Below are 20,782 nucleotides of genomic sequence, written 5' to 3' on the forward strand. Positions count from 1 at the left end.
CAAGGCTTCCTTTTTAACATTCCATATGTTATCTTAATGCAGAGGAAGTAGATTGGGGCCCAAATAGAACGTTCAAGCATTGTTTTTGTTTTTATTGTTGAAAGGGTCTATATGTTATCGGAATCCCTCTAATATTAAAATGCATCAGTTTGGGGCATAGCAGGATGCAACACTTGCCTGTGTGACACATGTTTTAGTCAGAAGATGAGAGCGGGGAGGATCGAGCAGGTGCGTCGTCGGTGTGTCACGCTCTGATTACTAGGCTCGGGGCGTGCTCCACAGTGGGGGAAAGTTGGTGGTTTCACAGCTCAGAGGACCTACTTTTTTAACCTTCTCTTCACATGTGTACGTGTGTTGAGCACAGCTTCTTCTAGTGTGTGCGTACAGGCGCGTGCGCGCGCCATGTGTGTGTTGACAGATTTTCAGTGCTCTTGCTGTGTGTGTAAGCGGCACCCGTTCTGCCTCTGCTGGAGAGCTGCTTGTGTCCCAGAAGCACACCGCTCCGAGGCACGCAGCCCGCCTGAATCTCTCCACATTCCTGACCTCAGTGCCTGGAACCCTCTATTCTCAGCTGTGATCTCGCTCCAAGATGACTGTCATCATCTCTCAGGATGCATAAACATGTTGTGTGTGGTAACGTATCACGTTTAAGTGACATAGAAGTATTTGGATTGCATTTGTTCTCTTTTCAGGAGTAAATTGCAGGGTCTATGGCTAAGTGGGACTTGTGTGAGTGTTTCAGAGTCCATTCGTTGTTGCCCCATGTATTAGCCGAGTCTGGAATGCGGCCAGTGGACTCGTCCAGAGAGAAGCTGTAGTGCTTTTAGGAAGAATTACCAGAAAATCCCCCCCTCAGAGTAAATGGAGCCCTGTTTGAGGGGGCAGGTCCTCCCCTGGATCAGTACGCAGGCCAACACGCTCGGTCAGTCTCCATGAGGTGCTTAGAGGGGAGGTTTACTTGTTTGAAAGGGGGGGGGGTGGAAGACAAAACAAACACTCACGGGGGGGTATTGAACTTCCTCAAAGATATGGTTGACGTTTCCTCTTGTTTTTCAGCCTCTCTGGAACACCCTCACCACCATATTGTGCAGTGAGATAAAAATTAAAACAACAGCTCTTTTTTTCTTTATCTGGGCTGAGCGAAGGGGGAGCGTACTGGGCCTGAATGTCATGTCAGCTTGCTGGCTGGCCTGTTCTACCCATGCTGCAGATGCAGAGAAGGCCCATTCCTCAATGTAAGCAGGAGGGCTATTTTAGTGCCGGCTAAGTCAAGGGGCTGCCATTAGATAAATGTGAGGGGTGAGGAAAAAAGCAAAGGCTCTCTGTTGATTATGAATAATGAGGCTCCAAATAGTTTTGTCACAGACTGTCGCTCGACCTTTCTGTCCATGTGTTTGGTGTTGTTGATCAGAGCCCCCAGTTGTCCCATTTAGCATGTGGTGGTGGCGGTGTGCGTGTGTGTTTATGGGGATGGGGATGGGGGTGGGTGGGGGGGTTTGTGGTGGCCCTCCTGGTGAGTCACATGACCTCCTGCAGTCCTCATCCGGTGCATAGACCCAGCTGACACACAGCGCTGGGTGCCTCAGCAGCAGGCCTGCACTGGAGTTCTTCGAAATCACCAGGCTTGTTTATCTAGGGTTGAACACGCACAAGTTTGGCCTTGGGGTGGTGGTTTGTATGCGTGGGTTGGGGTAGTAGTTGGGTGGTTGCTATATTCAGTCCCTAACTGTGACATGGGGGGTGGGGGTAGGATGGGGAGTAACCTTCTCTTCGTGTCAGTGTCAGGCGACCCATGAGTGCGTATCTGAGCCTCCTCGGTGTGACGTTTACATAACCAGTCGAGAGGAGAAGAGCACGCAGAATCTGACCTCGCGGGTCAACGTGAAACCACCACACACCACCCTGTTGATCTAGGCCAAAGTTAAACAGCTCCAGACACAAAGCCTGCGTAGTCCACTGCTGAGATGATAAAGATATCACACTGGAATGTGAGTAGTAGTCATTGTTTCTCTGTTGCAGGGGAGTTTTTTTTTTTTTTTAGGCAGTCTGTGTTGATTGGGGAGAAAGGCATGTCTTTGCAGAGCAAGACGTCACTTCAGCTCACTTGGTGTGTTTATCTTGTGAATTTCCGCATGTGTGCGTAAGGGTTATGACTAAAAAGTGTGGTTACTGTTTCCAAAAGTGAGTGTTATTTAAACTTGTTAAACTTGTTCAAAGTTTTTAAAGTTTAGCGGTTTTGTTCCGTTAGCGTAGTCCTGGCGCGTTCCTTCGCTTTCTCTCTCTCTCTCTCTCTCTCTCTCTCTCTTTCTCTCTCTCTCCCCCTCTCTGTCACTGTCTCTCTCTGTCCTTGTGTATTGTGTTAGGTCAGGGCTGCTGTTGGGACGGACGAGCTACGCTGCGTATCGCTAGCCTCAGCACTTCTAGACAGTATTGATCTCACTCCATTATCTGCTCTCTCTGCAGCAGACTGGAATCACACCCGCTCTGTGGGGAGCCGGGGTCGCCGCGCATCCAGTCCAACGCCCCTGTTATGATAACCTTGTGAGGGTTGGATAACTTTCTGTAGGCTGCGCTGTGCGTTGTCTGCATGTCTCTGTCTGTGTCTCTCTCTCTCTCTCTCTCTCTCTCTCTCTCTCTCTCTCTCTCTATCTCTCTCTCTCTCTTTATCTCTTTATCTCCTCTCTCTCTCTCTTTATCTCCTCTCTCTCTCTTTATCTCTTTATCTCCTCTCTCTCTCTCTCTCTCTATCCTCTCTCTCTCTCTCTCTGTCTATATTATACATGCTTTTTCTTCCTGTAGTCTCCTGGATGTTGTGTCAGAGGTTACTTTTCCACCACTTTTATTTTCAGTCTGTCAGTTCCTGTCTCGTCTCTCTGTCTGTATCTGTCATTGTCTCTCTGTCTTTCTTTCCTCACTATTGTCCTCTCTCACTCTCACACTGACTGTCACTCTTTCTCTCACACGCTCTTTTTATCTGTCGGTCTGCCTCTATCTCTCATTGTGAATTTCTCTCTGTGTGTGTTATTGGATATGATGGCTCAGCTCATAAGTAGATCCTGTCACTGATTAATTGACCACCCAGTAATGAGTTCTAATGTCTTAAATGAGACAATTAAAGCATGTGGGCACATTGTTGTTTTTTGTCACATGCGCTTGAACCTGTTGCTGAAGAGGAGCCGAGCTAAAAAGGGTCGTCATTTCATTTCCCCAGTTCTTTGTTTTCCCACACGCAAGCAAGGGGTGCCAGATGCAGCCGTGTGTGTGTGTGTGTGTGTGTGTGTGTGTGTGTGTGTGTGTGTGTGTGTGTGTGTGTGTTCGTTCGTTCCCAGGCTCTCAACAGACAGAGACGCTCCTCGTCTCCTTCATCAGCTCACTGCTCTCCCCTACCCAAACCCCCACTACCACTCTTTTGCTCTCTGTCACAAGTGGCCCATTATGGTGTGCCTGTCGGGTGGCGGCGGCACCCACTTTGATGCCTTTTGATAAGAGCGATGATAATGACGATAATCATAACAAAGCTGATAATTGACTGGCGGTAATCGCGTAAAAAGCACTTTGCCGCTTCGCAGACGGCCCGGGTGGCGGCTCCGTCTCTCCCACCCCTCTTCATCTCGTGCCTATTCAAATGCCAAGAAGGTGTGTGTGTGTGTGTGTGTGTGTGTTTTAAATGGGCAGAGAGCTCTGTTCTACCCCTGGCTCGACACGTGTTAATATGTCAGGGCCTGTGTGGATGAGCCAAGGTGAGGGGGGTTTTATGTCGCTAATCGGGATTAATATACCCCGCGCTGGTTGCTTAGCAGCTGTTGGATACACTGGGAGGCGGCGCTCATATCGCTCATTTGTGCATTTGTGTGTGTGTGTGTGTGTGTGCGTGTGTGTGTGCGTTGGTGTGTTGGGGGTGTACACGTGTTTGTGTATGTGTGTTGAGTTTAAGATTCTATGACACTCTTTCACTATCTCCTATTCTTGCCAGCCTGATGAGAATATGCTGCTCTAATAAAGTCAGACACTTAGTCATGCTTGTAAACTTGAACGCACGCGTCTCACCAGTTAGTCATTTGTTGTCACATTTTGACATGGAGCGCGCCACTCTACCGAAACGCCACTCTACCGAAACGCGCTGCTGACGCGCAGGAGCTCAGTGGAGACGGGTGATGTCTCTTTCTCTGCGCTGGAGCCAAGCTGCAGCCATGTTTACCCCTGTAGAGAGAGATTGACTGTGGGTTGTTCTCTTGTGTGTGTGTGTGTGTGTGTGTGTGAGAGAGTGTGAGTGTTTTTTTCTTCCATGTCTGAGGGAAGCTCTTTGTGAAGCATCGCTTTAACGAAATCGGGCAGTTCTGTTGCCGCCTGACATGTCTGATCGCTCCTTTTTTCTGAGAGTTGTGATTCATCGTAGGCTCAGGACGACTTATTTATTAAAATACTGTTTCCATGGCTCCTCTCACTTCTTGCACTTACCATCTCTCGCTCCCTCTCTCTTTCTCTTACTCTCTCTCACCCTTCCTCTGCCTCTCTCAGGCCTCATTGCATTGATTTCAATGGGCACTCCTTCCTTTAAAGGCAGACACTCTTCCCTCTATCCCCCGGGGCCAGCCGTCCTGGAAGCCTCAGGCCCTTCCTGCTCCCTGTCTGAGTATATCTAGTGTCTGCCTGAGTGTATGTAGTCAGGGCTGCAGACCCTCTCCAGAGTTCTGCCTTTCCCTCCAGTGGTTTAAGACTCTCAGTCGGGACGTTGGCTGGGAACCAGGAGACGGTGGTGGGAGACCTGGTGTACCCCTCTCTCTCTCTCTCTCTTGGTCTCATCCATTTTTTCCTGCACCCCTCTCGTTTTTTTTTTCTCTCTGTGTCCCTCGTCTGTCTTTTTCTTTCCCTCTCCCTCTTGTTCCCTCTAGCATGCAGTAGGTTACGTCCTTAGCATGACCCACTTATGCATTGAAAAGCCAGTGAAAAAAGCCTTCCGAGGTTCAAAATGTGTGCCCCCCTCCCCTCCCCCAAATCCAGCCCAGACAGGGACGTCTGGTGCCCATGCTGGGTGTGCCAGTGAGGGGGTGGCCTGCCCGCTTGGCTGGCTGGGTGAGCATTCAGGGAGGTGTGGATGCTGATAGTCAGAATGAGGGCAGGGTGGAGGACCCCTTAGCTCACTCGCTGCTGTCTGTCACTGAGTGTCTGTTTGTGGTTCGCTCTCGCTCTCTCGCTTTTTTTCCCTCTCTGTCTCTCTGCTTCCCCCCCTTAATTGAAGTGACAGCATGGTTGTCATGGTGACATGCAGGGCATAGATTACAGCTTGGTGTGAGCAGACAGGAGGGGCATCACACTGTACTGCCGGTTCATTTGACCAACAGCTCTTTCTTTCTCTCTATTCATCCATTCATCTTTCCCCCTCTCTCTATCTCTCTCTCACTTTCTTCCTACCCTATTTCACCATTTTTTTTCTCAGTCACTCTCACTTATTCTTTTTATTTCTTATGCCATGTGAGAACACAAGCAACAGTATGACTTGGTTGGCTTCGTGCAAACTCAAGTGCTACATCATTATTTTGACTTTTCTGAAGTACAGTGCTGAGGAATGCCAGTGATTTTCTACAGAATCCCCCTCTATGAATGGGCCCCCCTTTTGTCTGTAATGACTTAATGGCTTAAAATTAGCCAAGGCTGCCGGCAGCATTCAGACTGTCAAGCACTCCTCTTATTTAGCCTCATTCATTTCACACCTAGACGGGAACCGCGTCAGCTGGCCTGCATTTGTTTTTTAAATCCCATCTTCTCACTGGCTGTCTTCTGATCCTTTGGTTTCTGTGCTGAGGAGGCCTTTTTCTTTTCCTCACCCAGAGGCAGCTGGCTGACCTCTCCTACTCGTACAGTGGAGACGGAGAAAGGGAGAGCACGAGGCTTGTCTCTGGAAACCCCTCCATTAAAGTGAAGCATCCCCCCCCTCTCCATCTCTCAGCCTCACCCACCCACCCACCCCTCTCCTCTTGGTTACGGCCTCTCAGTTACAGCGGCTCGTTTCATGCTCGTCAGAGGCTAACGAGCAGCTGCGCGGAGACTCGAGAAACGAGGTAGGCGGCGATGAGAGGCCGCACGAGCGCACGAGAGAGTCATCCCGGGCCACTCGAGCAGGACTCCTCAAAGAGAGCTGTCTGCTTCAGACTGGAGCACCAGAAGGAGGGGAGAAGGGAGGAGTGGAGAGAGGAGGCTCTTCATCAGATGCTTCCTAGATGCTGAAGGGGGAGGGGGGGAGGCAAAAGAACAGGGGGGCAGAATCGGATGTCACTGATACCAAGTCATAACAGGAGTGTCGCTCCCTAATCAGTTACCTTAGTTAGTCCAATGCAAATCATGTTTTCAGTGTCTTAATAACAAAATACCTTGCTGTGCAGTTGTTTGCTCCCATTTCTTCAAGTTGTCACGGTCATTAATTCTTTTCTTTGCTTTCCTGTGCTCCTGTAGACCGTCTTGGTTTAATGGGTCCAATCATCGGGATGTCTCCGGATAAGAAAGCCGAGAGCCCTGGGGTGGTGGCGGAGGAGCGTGCGGGGAGGCAGGCCCCGTGGGGCGGTGCGGGCACCCTGCCTGAGGCCCAGTGCGGCGCGTCCAGCCCGCTGGCCACGCGATTGGACCAAGCAGCGGCCGACGAGGAGCTGACCAACCTCAACTGGCTCCACGAGAACCTTCTGCAGAACTTCACGCTGGGCGGGCCCGGTGGTGAAGCTGCACCTGGAGGGGGCGGCAGCCCGCTCTTCGACATCGAGGGCGAGCCTGCGCTCGGCCCGTTGGCGTCGGCGTCCTCGTCGTCCTCGGGAGGGGCAGGCCAGAGCGGGGAGCGGGACTCGGTGAAGTCCAAGCCGCCCTTCTCGTTCTCGCTGCTCATCTACATGGCTATCGAGCAGTCACCCAGCAAGTCACTCCCCGTCAAGGACATCTACGGCTGGATCCTTGAGCACTTCCCCTATTTCTCCAGCGCCCCCACTGGCTGGAAGAACTCGGTGCGCCACAACCTGTCCCTCAACAAGTGCTTCCGTAAAGTGGAGAAGAATCTTGGGAAGGTGAGTTGAAGCCAAAGAGTTCTGGAGAAAAAGAAATGTTTTTAGAATCTACAGCAGAATGTTAGTGATCCGATTCCTGTTCTAAAACTCTACCTAGTGTAATACCTCTATTGATTGCCACATACCACAAACAAGGGCCCTCCTTTAATATTTATTCAGTGAGATAGCCGGCCAAACTGTACTTTGTTTAGTGTTCTAGTAGATGAGGTTTGTGTTAAACCACTTAATCACTTACGATGCAACGGGAAGGCTTTTTTCTCCTATTCTTTTTTGGTGACCTTTTTATTGGGAGGAATTGTAAGAGGTGTTGCTTTGAGAATGACTCATTTGTTGCTGTAAGCGTAGTGGGTCTGAGTGTTGCAGAGGGGCGTGACATAGTGACACAGTCTCACAGCAATGACTGTACAGAATTCTCTCATGCTGCTGCTGAGGTCTTTAGAGGTCATCATGGTCTATGTTGGTGCACCTGTAATGGATAGCATGCAAACATTCACATGACTAGAATGTAGTGCTGCAAATATCTATCTATGAATAGTTTGTGGCATCTATTTCACGCTGTCACGAAAAGAAAAGGTAATCGTCAGATTAACCGACTGAAAATAATTGCTAGTTGCAGCCCTACTTTGTACATGTGTGTTCATATGTTCGCGCTTATGGTTATAGTGTGTTCGCCACTGGACATAAATTAGCACTGTGGCTATGGTGTGTTTGTTTGTGTCCATATGTTAGTACTGTGGTGTGGTTATGGTGGGTTCACCACTACATAAATTAACCCTGCGATTGTGATATGTTTGCCAGTGTCCAAATGTCAGTGCTGTGGTAGTGGTTTGTTTACTAGTGTCTATACAGTTTGTCTTGGTGTGTTTGCCAGGGTTAATACTGTGTTTGTTGTCTGTTAGGTGTGTGTGTGTGTGAGAGAGAGAATATGTGTGTGTGTGTGTGTGTGCCACTAGTCACTGTGTTCCAGTGTGGGGGCAGTGAGTGCCAGTAGGCCCCTCAATGGCCCTCCTCCTGATAAGGCTGGAATCTGGTCAAGGTCGCACAGCCTCCTGCTCTCAGAGGAAACACAAACACAACCGTGCAAGAGCAGCCTCTCTCTGAGCAGCCACGCTGGCTAAGGGTCAACTCGACAGATATGCACTTTTAAGGTGCTAATATCGATATCTAATTGCTCTGGATGGCCGACAACTATTTATTTACATGAAAGGAATCAATGTTTGCAAATTCCTTCTATATGAGAAGCAACAGGCAATATAGTAGCACCATTGAGTAGCCTAGTTAATCATTCATCAAGTAGGAAAAAAACATGTGAAAAAAAAACTGAAGTGAAAAAATACTGTCCACTGTCTGTCCAGACATCACAAAACAGTTGAATGTTGTAGTTGTAATGCAAGAGGCAGACAATTGTCAGACAGCTGCATGTGCCATGCAATTTGACCAGTGCACATACTCACTGACACAAAAACAAACAAATACACACGCTCACACACAGCACTGGCACTGTAATAATGAGAAGGCAGCGGATCAGTTGATCAGTAGCACACACACTCGTTGACTGCAGGTGGCTGATGGTGAAGTCAACCTTTAAAAAGGCCAAAGAATAAAAACAAACCAGCCCCACTCTTCCCCCAGCTGCATGTGCAGCGCTTCCCACAGACGGTTAACCTCTGTGGCTTTGCTTCAGCCCAGTTCTCACAATTAGGGAGAACTTTGTAGGTTGCTCCATGAGTAAAGTACAAAGTCAAAGTTCATGGCTCAAAGTCCCAGAGAACACAACAAGTTGTTTTTTAGCCCAGAGCTTCTGGAAATGTGATTAAACAACAGTGACTTATCACCCCCAACTTCACTGATCAATATTGATCATTGATTCCTGATCATAGTGAGTGAGTCAATGTGGGGGGTGGGGGGTCTTGGCTCCATTAATTTGCTTAGCGGTGGACTTTTGAGTGACAGTAGGATGGGTGGGAGATAGATACTGTGTGGTCTGGGTTGGCTAGTCATGTAAACAGGGGAGTAGTGTAGCTATTGGACCGGAGCATCGAAGGCGTTTGAGCACCAGTTTTGTGGTAGCACAGCAGACAGCAGCACAATGCTTCTCCTCTCCCCCTGGGCTTTTGGAGAGAGGCAGGTCTTTTTGTGAAGGCACCAACTGAAACCAGAGCGCTTGTGGGCCAATTGTGAGCTGGTGAATGCACTCGGCCTGGCCACAGCGCCCGGTACTGAGTCACCAAGAAGCACAGCGGGGCTGCCCGCACCACACCGCACACAGACCCGCCAGGGGGACAGCTTTTTTTCCAGCCCAGGAGGTGTTGGTGGCTAGCGCTGTAGCAGCCTCACTGTGTGGCGGGCGGCGTGCGCTGTGCTATACCGCACCATCCCAGCCAGCCCCATCCGTCTGCCTGCCGAGCGAGCACTGCTGTGGGTTTCAAATGACACTGCCTGGTTTTGGTTGCCGCGGCAACGCTTCCTCCTTCCTGTTTATGAGTCGACCGGTAATCTGAGTCAAGGTTATATTCCTCTCTCAGTCACTCACTCTCTCTCTCTCTCTCTCTCTCTCTCTCTCTCTCTCTCTCTCTAGTTGTCTTTAATCCTTTCTCATTCGGTGGCATCTCTGTCCATCTCCCTTGCGTGGGTCCTTGTCTCATCCCCTTCATGTGTCTTCTTTTTCACTCATCCATCCATCCTCCCTCTCTGTCTTCATCTCATCCTCCCTCTCCCTCCCTCCCTCCCTTTCTTTCTGTTTCCCTCCCTCAACCTCCCACTCCTTGCAGACAGGACTGGAAAAGCACAGAGAGATAAATGATAAGAACACTGTGCACTCCCTCAGACACACACACACACACACACACCTCTGAAAAAACACAGTTTCCAACCACAAAGCCCTTTTCTCCTCCTGAGCCTCAGCATATATTCCCCATACATTTGCAACAGAGGCCACTCTCTTCCGTTCCAGCACAGTCATACATCATGTGTCTGAAACACACCTAAGATGCACAAGAGAGCCGATGCAGGCTTGGCCGCTGTCCAGCCCTCTGCTATTTCTCTGCCTAAACAGTGGATCGAGCAGAAGCATGAGTCTCTGAGCCTTTTGATCCCGAGATGAGGACATAAAGCGTGACCTGTGTCCATCTCGGCTCATTTATTCATTAACATTTATGTCACGCTATCATTTTGAAGCATGGAACATTCATGATCGATTCAGTAATATTGATACATTTGTTTTTCTTGAAATTTCAATATAAATGCCTTTGAATGGGGAAAGCACAGTTATGGCAACTGCATGACAGCTGTTACTCCACTCTTAACAGCACAGAGGTAGCTAAGCATGTAGTAGGTCACTGTTTTCTATTAGCATAATTGCTTCTGCATTCCAAAAATATCTTCTTGCAGCATTCACAGGTATGCCTGCACGTATAATCAAAATCCATTCTTCATGTTGGTCATATTCATATTGTTTATATTTTCAAATTCATATTGTTTATAACGTACGCATACCTGGTATACCACCCACCTCTAATTTCGGCGCGCAAACCCTTAAGTATCCGCTGCAGGCATGCAGGCAGTGGCTGGATTTTCACCCACGTCTCGCCCGCTCAGGTGACCACATGGTGAGTCACTTGGCTGCGGCTGCAGTCCCCCTCCATAAGGTTCACACCGCTCGTGCTCCTCCATTTGTATGCTCTGAGCGTCTGCAGCCACCAGCGCGCAGAGGAGAGCCCCCTGTACATTCACGCTACCTTTGGGGGTAAAGATTGTGTTTTTTTTGCTGTAGCCTGCCGCCAATGCCTTTGCCTCGCAGTTGAGAGGGTGACATTATCGGCTGTCATCAGCACTGAGCTGCCAGGGTGACGAGAGAGACGTTTGAATGGTTGAGCATGCGCTAAAGGGCTTTTTGGGATTTGGTGATTTTATTTGTCAGGGTGGGAAATGGAATTCTGTGTTTTGAATGAATCAATTATGTTTGATGCATCGCCAAACCATAAACATGTACATGTATATGTTTGCCTGAGCAACAACAACACCTTCTATATGTGTATCTATGCAGGGTCATTAAATAGCAATCATGTGATGTACATTTGTCTAAAAAATACCTTCACTTTCACAAAGTATTATTTTGGATGTTTATGTAGTTTCAATACTTTGCAATACGCTTGAATTTTGGGATTTTTGTTTTTTAAAGGGCAATATTTTTTTTTGGGATTTTGGTCATGGTGATTTTATTTGTCAGGGTGGGAAATGGAATTCTGTGTTGAAAAAATGCTGTGAGTAGAAGTGAATCAATTATGTTTGGATATGCACATCACATAAACCATAAACATGTACATGTATATGTTTGCCTGACAACAACACCTTCTATATGTGTATCTATGCAGGGTCATTAAATAGCAATCATGTGATGTACATTTTTGTCTGAATAGAAAAAATTTCAACCTTCACTTTCACAAAGTTATCAGTTTTTTGGATGTTTATGTAGTTTCAATACTTTGCAATACTATGAAAGGAAATGGTTGTTTTGTAAAAAAACAATCATTCCATGTCATATTTGGGGCTAAAGACCGTGGCCCACTGGTTAGCACTCCGGACCTGTAACCGGAGGGTTGCCGGTTCGAGCCACGGCTGAAGTGCCCTTGAGCAAGGCACCCAACCCCACCGTTGTAGCAGGCAGTTCACTGCGTCGGGATTAGTGTGTGCTTCACCTCACTGTGTGTTCACTGTGTGCTGAGTGTGTTTCACTAATTCACGGATTGGGATAAATGCAGAGACCAAATTTCCCTCACAGGATCAAAAGAGTGTGTGTATATATATACTTATACTTATGTCTGCTTTCTCTCCCTTCCTCCCTCTCTCTCTCCCTCTCTCTCTGTGTGCACACTCGCTCCCTCAGGTGAACGGGAAGGGCTCTCTGTGGTGTGTTGACCCAGAGTACCGGCCCAACCTGATCCAGGCCTTGAAAAAGCAGCACTTCCCTACCGCACACGCCTTCTGTACACCACCCGCCTCCCCGCCCAGGTAAGTCAAATGCACACAATCCAATAGTACTTATTAATGCCTATTTACACAGGAACAACCCAAGAGGTGCGTGTGTGACGGAGTGTTAGTTTTTTGAATGAGGGAAAATGTCTGGTCTGCTAGTTAAACACCTTGGAAAATAAATGCCTTGAGAGCTTCATGTGTGTGAATTCCTGTTTCTTTATGAATTTACCGACTTCAAATACAGTCACACACAGAGTAAATACGCACACACACACACACACACTTTTTTGTTCAAACAGGCTGGAATGGTCCAAAGATGTCATGGTACTGTCTTGACAACAAAGCTGGTGTGCTTTGATCCTTATCCTCTGTTGCCCTCGAGTGCTCACTCTTTCTCTTTGTCTCTGTCTCTCTCTGTGTGTGCATATGTGTGTGTTTGTGTTTGTGTGTGTGTGTGCGTGTGCGTGTGTGCGTGCGTGTTATTTTGACAGTGCCTCCTCGCCCCCGCGCCACCTCCTCCTGCAGGGCTGCTCCCTCAAAGGTGAGTCTCTCCTCCCTCCCTCCTTCTCTCCTTCATCTTCACCTCTGTCTCCCTTCTTCTTCTTTCAGTCCTTTCATTCCTCTACCATCTCTCCTCTTTTTCTTCCTTTTTGTCCTCTCCCTCTCAATGTTCTCTCTCCCTCTCTCTTTTTCTCTCTTCTCTCTCTCTCTCTTCTCTCTCATCTCCACTCCTCTCTCCTCTCCTCCTTAGCTCAGGTGTTTGGGAGCGTTGGGCCGAAGCTCCCGCTTGCGTTTGCTAATTAAGACACACAGCATGTAGATCCGTGCATCTGTGCCCGTTCTGGAAGCGAATGCACGTGGCCTCATTTACACCGAGCTGACGATACAGTCACGAGCAGCACACACACACACACACACACACACACACACACACACACACACACACACACACACACACATACATTCTAACAGTACGCTCAGTTTGGAGATGGGGGGGGGGGGGTTGGGCTATGTTGATCTGTGCATATGATTGTTCACATTTGCTGTGTCGTATGTGCTTACAGTATGTTCACTGTGGGTTCATGTTTCAGCATTGCAGGTCATGTTTGCCACTGTACACAGCCATACCACTCATGTATATATACCATACACATGACGCTGCGCCTGCATATATATACCATACACATGACTCTGTTCCTGCATATACCATACACATGACGCTGTTCCTGCATATATATACATATACCATACACATGACCCTGTTCCTCTTTGGTCTTGTTCAGTACAGGGCTAATGTTTAATTTAGAGCACTGGGAGGAATGCTGTCTGTCTCCGTTTCCCGCTGTTGCGTTCTCCATCCTTACACATCTTTGTCACTCTCACTCTCTCTTTCTTTCTTTTTCTTTTCTCTCTCTCGCTCTCACTCTCTCTCTCTCCCCCTTACTTTCTCCCCTCTGCTGTAACCTTGACTACGGAGGCTGTGGTGTTCTGCTCTCCACTCTTGTCTTGTTGCCGATGAATAATTCAGGTGCCTTGAAGTGTGGCATGGGAGTTCAGAAAACCTGCCCCCTTTGCACACACACACACGCGCAAGCACTCACACACATCAGTTATGTCAAGCATGCATACCCAAGAAGCTGTGCAAATGTATACATATGTGTGTGTTTACACACATTCTTGAAGTGAGAAGATAGGCGTGCGCAGTCTCCCACATGTGCAAGACAACACACACACACACACACACACACACACACACATTTTTTCTCTCACAGAGTAGAAGCCTGACCGCCATGCATGTTCTCTCCTTTTCCAGAGTCTGACATTGATGCTGCCACTGCCATGATGCTCTTAAACTCGGCCCCCGGGCACCATGCTGACCGATGTAAGAGAAGCCATCCTCTCCTCTCTCTCTCTCGCTCTTTGCCACCTCACACTCTGCTACCTCCTTGCCTGCATTAAACGCATGGCCCCATGTTTTTTTTGTTTATTTTTTTTAAACATTTCACATCCTTTATCCACTCAAGTTTTTTTTTCAGAGTTACTGCAGATACACTGGGGAGTCTCTGTCTGTCTGTGTGTGTGTGTGTGTGTGTGTGTGTGTGTGTGTGTGTGTGTGTGTGGTGCCAAAGAGTTTTTATATTTACTACCAGTCAAAAGTTTGGAGACCAAACCACTTCCATTCCACTCCATTATAGACAGAATACCAGCTGACATAATTTGCATAATTTTTTTACTCAGGGCAGCAGTTTTCAGATTACATTATGTGCTTACATAATTGTAAAAGGGTTCTCCAATGTTTTCTCAGTTAGCCTTTTAAAATGATATCAGATTAGTAAACAGAATGTGCCTTTGCAACATTGGACGAATGGTTGCTGATCATGGGCAATGTAAATATTGCATTAAAGATCAGCCATTTCTTTCTACAACAGCCGAGAACCCTTTTGCAATTATGTAAGCACATAATGTAATCTGAAAACTGCTGCCCTGATTAAAAAACAATGCAAATGATCTCAGCCTGGTATTCTGTCTATAATGGAGTGGAATGGAAATTTCTAAGTGTCTCCAAACTTTTGACTGGTAGTGTGCACTACTCACAAAAAGTTAGGGATATCTGGCTTTTGGGTGAAATGTAATGTTTCAGTACAGAAAGTACTGAAACATTGAACTGTTGGACATACGCATTCAAAAGTTTAGAGAAGGTCACATTAAGTTCACTTGTAAAGGTTATAGTGGATTTAGGTTCATCCTGAAATTTTACCCGAAAGCCGAATATCCCTGACATTTTGTGAGTAGTGTATAGACACCTGCCTGTGTCTGCAGATGCCTCTAAGCATAACTGTATGTCCTGGTGTCAAAGCCCCTTCACGTCACAAGTGGCCTCATTAAGCACGACACATGCTAATAGGTCTCAGAGTCATAGGTGTTCATCAGGCTTAATCTCCCTGTTATGGAGCCACATGTTGATGACTACATCCTGAGCCAAAAGCAGGCATGCACACAGCTCTTGCAGCTGATGGCATATATTGATTGGCACCATCGCCCTGCGAAGCCGAAGCTGGTGCCAGGCTGGCATATTCGGTTACAGATGATGGATTTATTCAGAGGGAATGTCAGGGTTCCCAACAGAGTTCATGACTGAGGATCATTTGTGTGATGGTTTCTAATCAACCGCTGATGCCTTGTCTCTTTGTTCTCTCTCTCTCTCTCTCTCTCTCTCTCTCTCTCTCTCTCTCTCTCTCTCTCTCTCTCCTTTTCTCTTTGACCCCTCTGTCTCAGGTGGTCCTGACAGTCCACTGGACCTGTCTCGTCCCGACTCAGTGCTGGTGAGCAGCGACCCTAAGCAGGACCACAACTACAGCAGCGTTCCCGTGCAGCGCTGCGCCTCTCCCGCCTCATCCTCCTCTTCCTCCTCCTCGCTCTCCTCCTGGACGAGGGTGGCCGCCGTGCCCACCGGCAGCCCCGCCGCGCCGGGAGCGAGGGCTTCCACAGCGATGAAGACTCGGACGCCGAGCCGGACACGTACCCCGAGAGCCCAGAGCAGCGGAGGGGCCCCCACGGGCGGCCTTCGTCTTCGCCTCCGCCGCCCTCGCTGAAGGCGCCGGCCAACAAGCGGGCGCGGCGCGAGGCCAAAGCCGAGCTGGACGAGGAGCTCAAGGAGGCGGCCGGCTCCCTGCTGCACCTGGCCGGCATCCGCACCTGCCTGGAGGCCACCTCCAAACATGCCGCCAGGAGCAAAAAACTGGGCAGGAAGTGAGGCGCGTGGAAGGTGTGCGTGTGTGTGTAGCGTGGCGTGGCGCCCGTCTTTTGTGGGAAAAGAAAAAGGAGAGGCTAAGGCCTCCTCTACAAGACGCAGCCTCTTCCCACCCTCCCTCCCTCACTCTCTTTCTCTAGTTCTCTCTCTCACTCTCACTCTGTGCTCCTGTGAACACTCCACAGATTGCCCTTGACTTTGTGTCCTGGTGTGCATCCTTCCCTCTCCTCTGATCCGTGAATTGTCCCATTTTTTTTTTTGGACCATCATGACTAAAAATCAAGAAAAACAGAAAAAAGTGACAAAATGGAAAACGGTCCCTCACTCTCAGCCTCACCTAGCTCGACCATAATGACAACAAAGGCAATAGAACCATTCCCACAGGAGAACAAAGCCATACGGGGACTTATGTGAGGGACCGTAAAAGACATTGATGCCTATCCAACACAGACCATCTGCCTTGCAGTGGGTTTCGCGTCGTGTCAGAGTTCAAGGATAGTGTTTTTTTTTTTTTTTTTTTTTTTTTTCTTTTGGTTTCATTTTGTTTCCTCGAAAAAGATGGACTACAAGATGTTGCATGCTTCCTCTTCAAATCGGTGTCCTCTTCCACGTGAATCTATTTATACAGAGAATGAGTGCATGTCTGTGTTATATAAAGCTAACTTCTCCTGGCCACTGTTCATTCCCCATTACCCACGCTAAAGAAGCGAAAAGACAAAAAAAAATGTAAAAAAAAAGAAAACAAACAAAAAGTGAAAAGTGACCACCTCTTTTTTCGTCTGAAGTGTACTGCCTCACCTTCCCTACATCCCCCCTACAATATGAGATGCAATAATTATAATCACAAAAAACCTTTTAACCCTCGATACTGGTCTGGGTTGAGAATGTCACTGTCCTGGACTGTTGATGTCAGAAAAAAAAAATGTCTTTTTGTGGCGGTTTTGTTTCTGTTTTGTTTTGTCTGGTTCTTGCTTTGGATCTCCAGCTCCCTTTCGGTGGCTACGGGTCCGTCTCATGGCTGCCAACAATCACAGTGTATCCATGGAGAGGGGCCTCTGCTCTCAACTACTCAATGGACTTGATGGGTGAAATAAAAAAAATAAAAAAAAAAGTGGCAAAGACACTCAATGAACAGCCACTGCCTGGAGAGCTCGCTTGGGGGAGCAGGGGAAACGGAGAGGAGAGGGCCGATTCTCCCCGCTCCAGCTGAGAAGATCCTTACCCCCCTCACCCCTCCCTCTTGCCCCCTCTGGATGGGAATCCACTGTCTGTGCTCTTTCTCTCTCTCTCTCTCTCTCTCTTTCTCTCTTTCTCTCTCTTCTTGTTACTGTTGTCACAGTTTCTTCTCAGTTATTTTGTTTCTATGTGCAAACTGAGACTGATATTCGTGGCAAACCTCTTAATTTGGTTTTCTGTGTTAAACCTATGCAAAAAGAAAAGGCAACCGTGGTAGCTCTTGTTCAAAAAGTATGACCAATTAACCTTCTGTGTGTGTGTGTGTGTGTGTGTGTGTACAGTACAGTCCCAGAGCTAGAGCTGTGGTGCTGTGTCAGAGACGGAGAGGGCCGACACACACAGGTGCACAGCTCCTCTCTGGGAGGGGAGCTGGGAGGAGGAGCAAGAGCATCTGCTTTCCCGTTTCCAAATGGGACCTCATCTCTGGGACCCCAGGGATGTGCACCACACAGTGTTTAGAGCTCAGTTGTGGGACGTGTGTGTGTGTGTGTGTGAGAGAGAGAGATCCATGGCCGGCAGCCTGGACTCATGTCTCCCTCTTTTTAATATTCGACGCGTTTATTTTTGGTTTCACTGTGCTTTCTCCGCTCATCACACTGGGTCAGGATGGAGCTTGTTTAATAATAATAATGATGAGGTGATGGATCACTGCCAATGGATCACATTTGATTAGATGAAAGTTAGAGAGGAATGTGTGTAGTGAGAGAAGAAGAACGGAACAGTTCTGTAAGCAGAGCAAAAAAGGTGGATCTAGTGATAGGTACAGTAAGAGTAGATTGCACGTGCCACAGTGAAGTGGGGTGGAGAGTGAGAGGGAACTTTAGACTCTCAAGGATCAGGGCTTCAGAAGGGTGTTGTCACTCATTAGCCAAGTAATTAGCCCATCTGAGTGTCTATCAGCAACACAAGTCCCACTGAGAAGCATTATAGTGTCAAATAAATCCCAGTAGTCATGGTTTATTTTGTGCCATAAAGACCCTTTTTAAAATTCATTATTGTTGCCAAAACATTTTGATTTGCTGCCATGTACATTTTCTCTGCAAAGGCTTTCTGATTTGTGGATCAAACTGAAGACAACTGTGCACTTGGTGATGAGCTTTAGAGTGATGGAGTGTGATCTGCTCAGTTCATGGTCTCTACATTGAGATTCTGACTTCTGAATTATTGTCAGATCCTGTTCTGTCGCATAGGTTTGTCTTGGCAATGATTTGCAAGTGAAGCCTAGTTATGCTGGTCAGGACAAATTGTATTTTCTCTCAGCATCACAATGGCCATACTGCCACAGATCAATGGTTTTGCTTGTCATTACATGATGTTTTGTCAGATGCACTGTTTGGGTGGGTCTTCCTAACCGAAACCATTACTGCCAGGCCTCCTGTGTGTCAATAAGCAGGTGTGCTAGATTATTAAAGAAGCTATTGTTTTCAAACCTTTTTTTCTTCTAATTATTCAGTTATTTGCCAACATTTTACAAATTAATTCATGTGACCTGATCATCCTGAATCGACTAATTCCAGAATGACGTCTGGGTTTTTGCTCATTAAGCTCATTATAGCTTAATTTCTGACCATTGTTTGTCATTTGATGTTATTTAAGTCAAAGCTAGTTTAACTGCCAACTATTCATTTGTTTGTGCTGCCACATTGCAAACATATGTTTGCAAGTCTGTCAACTTCCACAGAAGTCTGTTAGCCAGAGTTGATTAGGACGAATAATAAATAATGTTCATTCATAGTACATGGGTCTGTGTGGAGATGGCCTCACATTGGTCTTGCCAGTCTTTATGATTGCTTGATGGAGTGATTGAGATTAGGGTGTGTATTTTGTGAGTTGAGACAGTGCTGTTCTTGTAGATGATGTAAGCACCCCCATTTGCAAGGACCCTTTGCCACTCACTCATTAATTGCTTTAATTAAATTAAAACAATGCTTTGAGTTTTATCAAATGCCCATTCACCATTATGAGTATCATTACCTTATCTCCCTCTTGTTTTTGTCATGTTGAACTAACTTGAGCTGCCAATCCAGTATCAGTTTGCGTCTGTTGTCCAATGTCTGTCAGACAGACATACCCTTGAGTTTTGTATGCTAACCTCTGTTAATAAAATGTTTATAAAGTTTATTTTCGCCAAAGATATGCAATTGCATTATATATGGTATTACTGAATAAAAATGTTCTTGTTTTAACAGAGTTGCTACTTTGTCTGTCCATGTAAAGTGTATATATTTATATAATCAAGTCATTAAAGCTACAGTGTATTCATTTTATTTGGATACAATTTGATATCCAGGGGGCATCTTTAAGCCATGGCAGTCATAGTGGCTGGTCTTCATTCCAGATATTCTTTTTAAAAAATAATTTAAGTCCAGGGGTTGGACCCTTATGCTATTGGTCAGGCAGAAGGCAGGTGAGGAACTAAATGATGGAGTCATCAACAGCAAAAAACAAAACAAAAAAGTCTGTTTTTTTTTTTTATATATCAGCCTTGAATATTAATACAATATTACTACAATAGAAATATGTGGCTTTACATCATTTACAGCAATTTCCTAAATTGAGGTAAATTTGCACTTGTTGCAAGCCGTCTAATGTGCAATTGTTTATAATGCATAAGCTATTCATCTATTCAATTAATTCAATACAATCTATTCATTCTAATAGCCAAAGTAAAATCTTTGAGACTTTGAGAAGACGAGACTGTAAAAACGGTTGGGAATCTTGGGATTTATTATCCTGACCTGTATGTCTAACCATCAACTACATCCACTTAGACATTGTAAGATGTTGAGGTTTAGTTATAAAAGACTGCTCCAGTGCACTACTGCTCACCCGACCGTCTCCTCGTTATTTTGTGTGGACATGTCCACACTCGAGGCTTGTGTCAAATCTGGGCACCAGCCACTCCTATTTTGTTTTCTGAATGGTGCAAATACAAACATGGAACAGACGTTAGTGAGGCCACTGCTGTGGTGGGCAGTGTGCTGCTGCAGCTGCGCCCATGATAGATGTCCCATCACATGTCCCAACAAAGGCTTCCCCTTTCGGCTAATTAGTCATAGAGGGGCCCTACTCTGACAAAAACACGCGACCCTGAACGCGAGCCTAGTCTCTGCCTAGCCCGGAGGCGCAGTCAGCCCTGTCTATTGTTCATTAGCGCTGTGTGTCTGGTGCAAACGGGGGCCTCCCCTCTCCCTTTCCCTCCTGACTAGAAATCAGAGCACCCGTCCCACCCGCGACCCCCTCCCCTCTCGCTTGCCACGCTGCCCTGGCAACCACACCACGCCAACAGTTACCAAGCAACCATGACTGGGCTGGATCCCCAGGCTGCGTGCTGCTGGTGAGTACAAGTGTGTGTAAGTGGAAACCGTGCAATGCTCTGTATGTGTGTATCTGTAAGAGGACACTGCACAAGGCAGTGGAAGAGAGGTTTGGAAGTGAAGGAATGTGAAATATTTTACATACGTTGGCATGCTCATGTTTTTTTTTTTGGCAGAGAGAAAGGCTACTACGAAGCTCATCCATACATTGGCTGGAATATCTTGTAGGAAAAGTTGCAAAAGCATAGCAACATGATATTTGTATATTTCTATTCCAAACATTTTCACTGTGAACTGCTTTTGTACAGTTCATGTTCAAAAGGAAACACTGCTAGTGTGTGATATTTACACATTCAACCTGAAACATTAGGTCTCAGCTGAATCAGATGAGTGAAGGTCTATGAATGGAGCACCAATCTCCCTGGCCTCACAATCAGATGAACTCAGTGGGGAGAATC

At 47.0% G+C, this 20,782-nt stretch overlaps 1 protein-coding gene across 1 annotated transcript; it reads left to right on the plus strand.

Annotated features, from left to right (window-relative positions):
• The first annotated feature begins 404 nt into the window (after positions 1 to 404).
• Positions 405 to 19,193, plus strand: foxn2a (forkhead box N2a). Its single transcript, XM_048270139.1, is given in 7 exon segments — positions 405 to 633; positions 6,451 to 7,046; positions 11,932 to 12,056; positions 12,512 to 12,561; positions 13,834 to 13,902; positions 15,297 to 15,433; positions 15,436 to 19,193. Coding segments are annotated over 7 exon segments (1,338 nt in total). The 5' UTR covers positions 405 to 611; the 3' UTR covers positions 15,775 to 19,193.
• Positions 19,194 to 20,782: the final 1,589 nt, after the last annotated feature.

Source organism: Alosa alosa, chromosome 18 (genome assembly GCF_017589495.1).
Source record: "Alosa alosa isolate M-15738 ecotype Scorff River chromosome 18, AALO_Geno_1.1, whole genome shotgun sequence".
Taxonomy (NCBI): Eukaryota; Metazoa; Chordata; class Actinopteri; order Clupeiformes; family Clupeidae; genus Alosa; species Alosa alosa.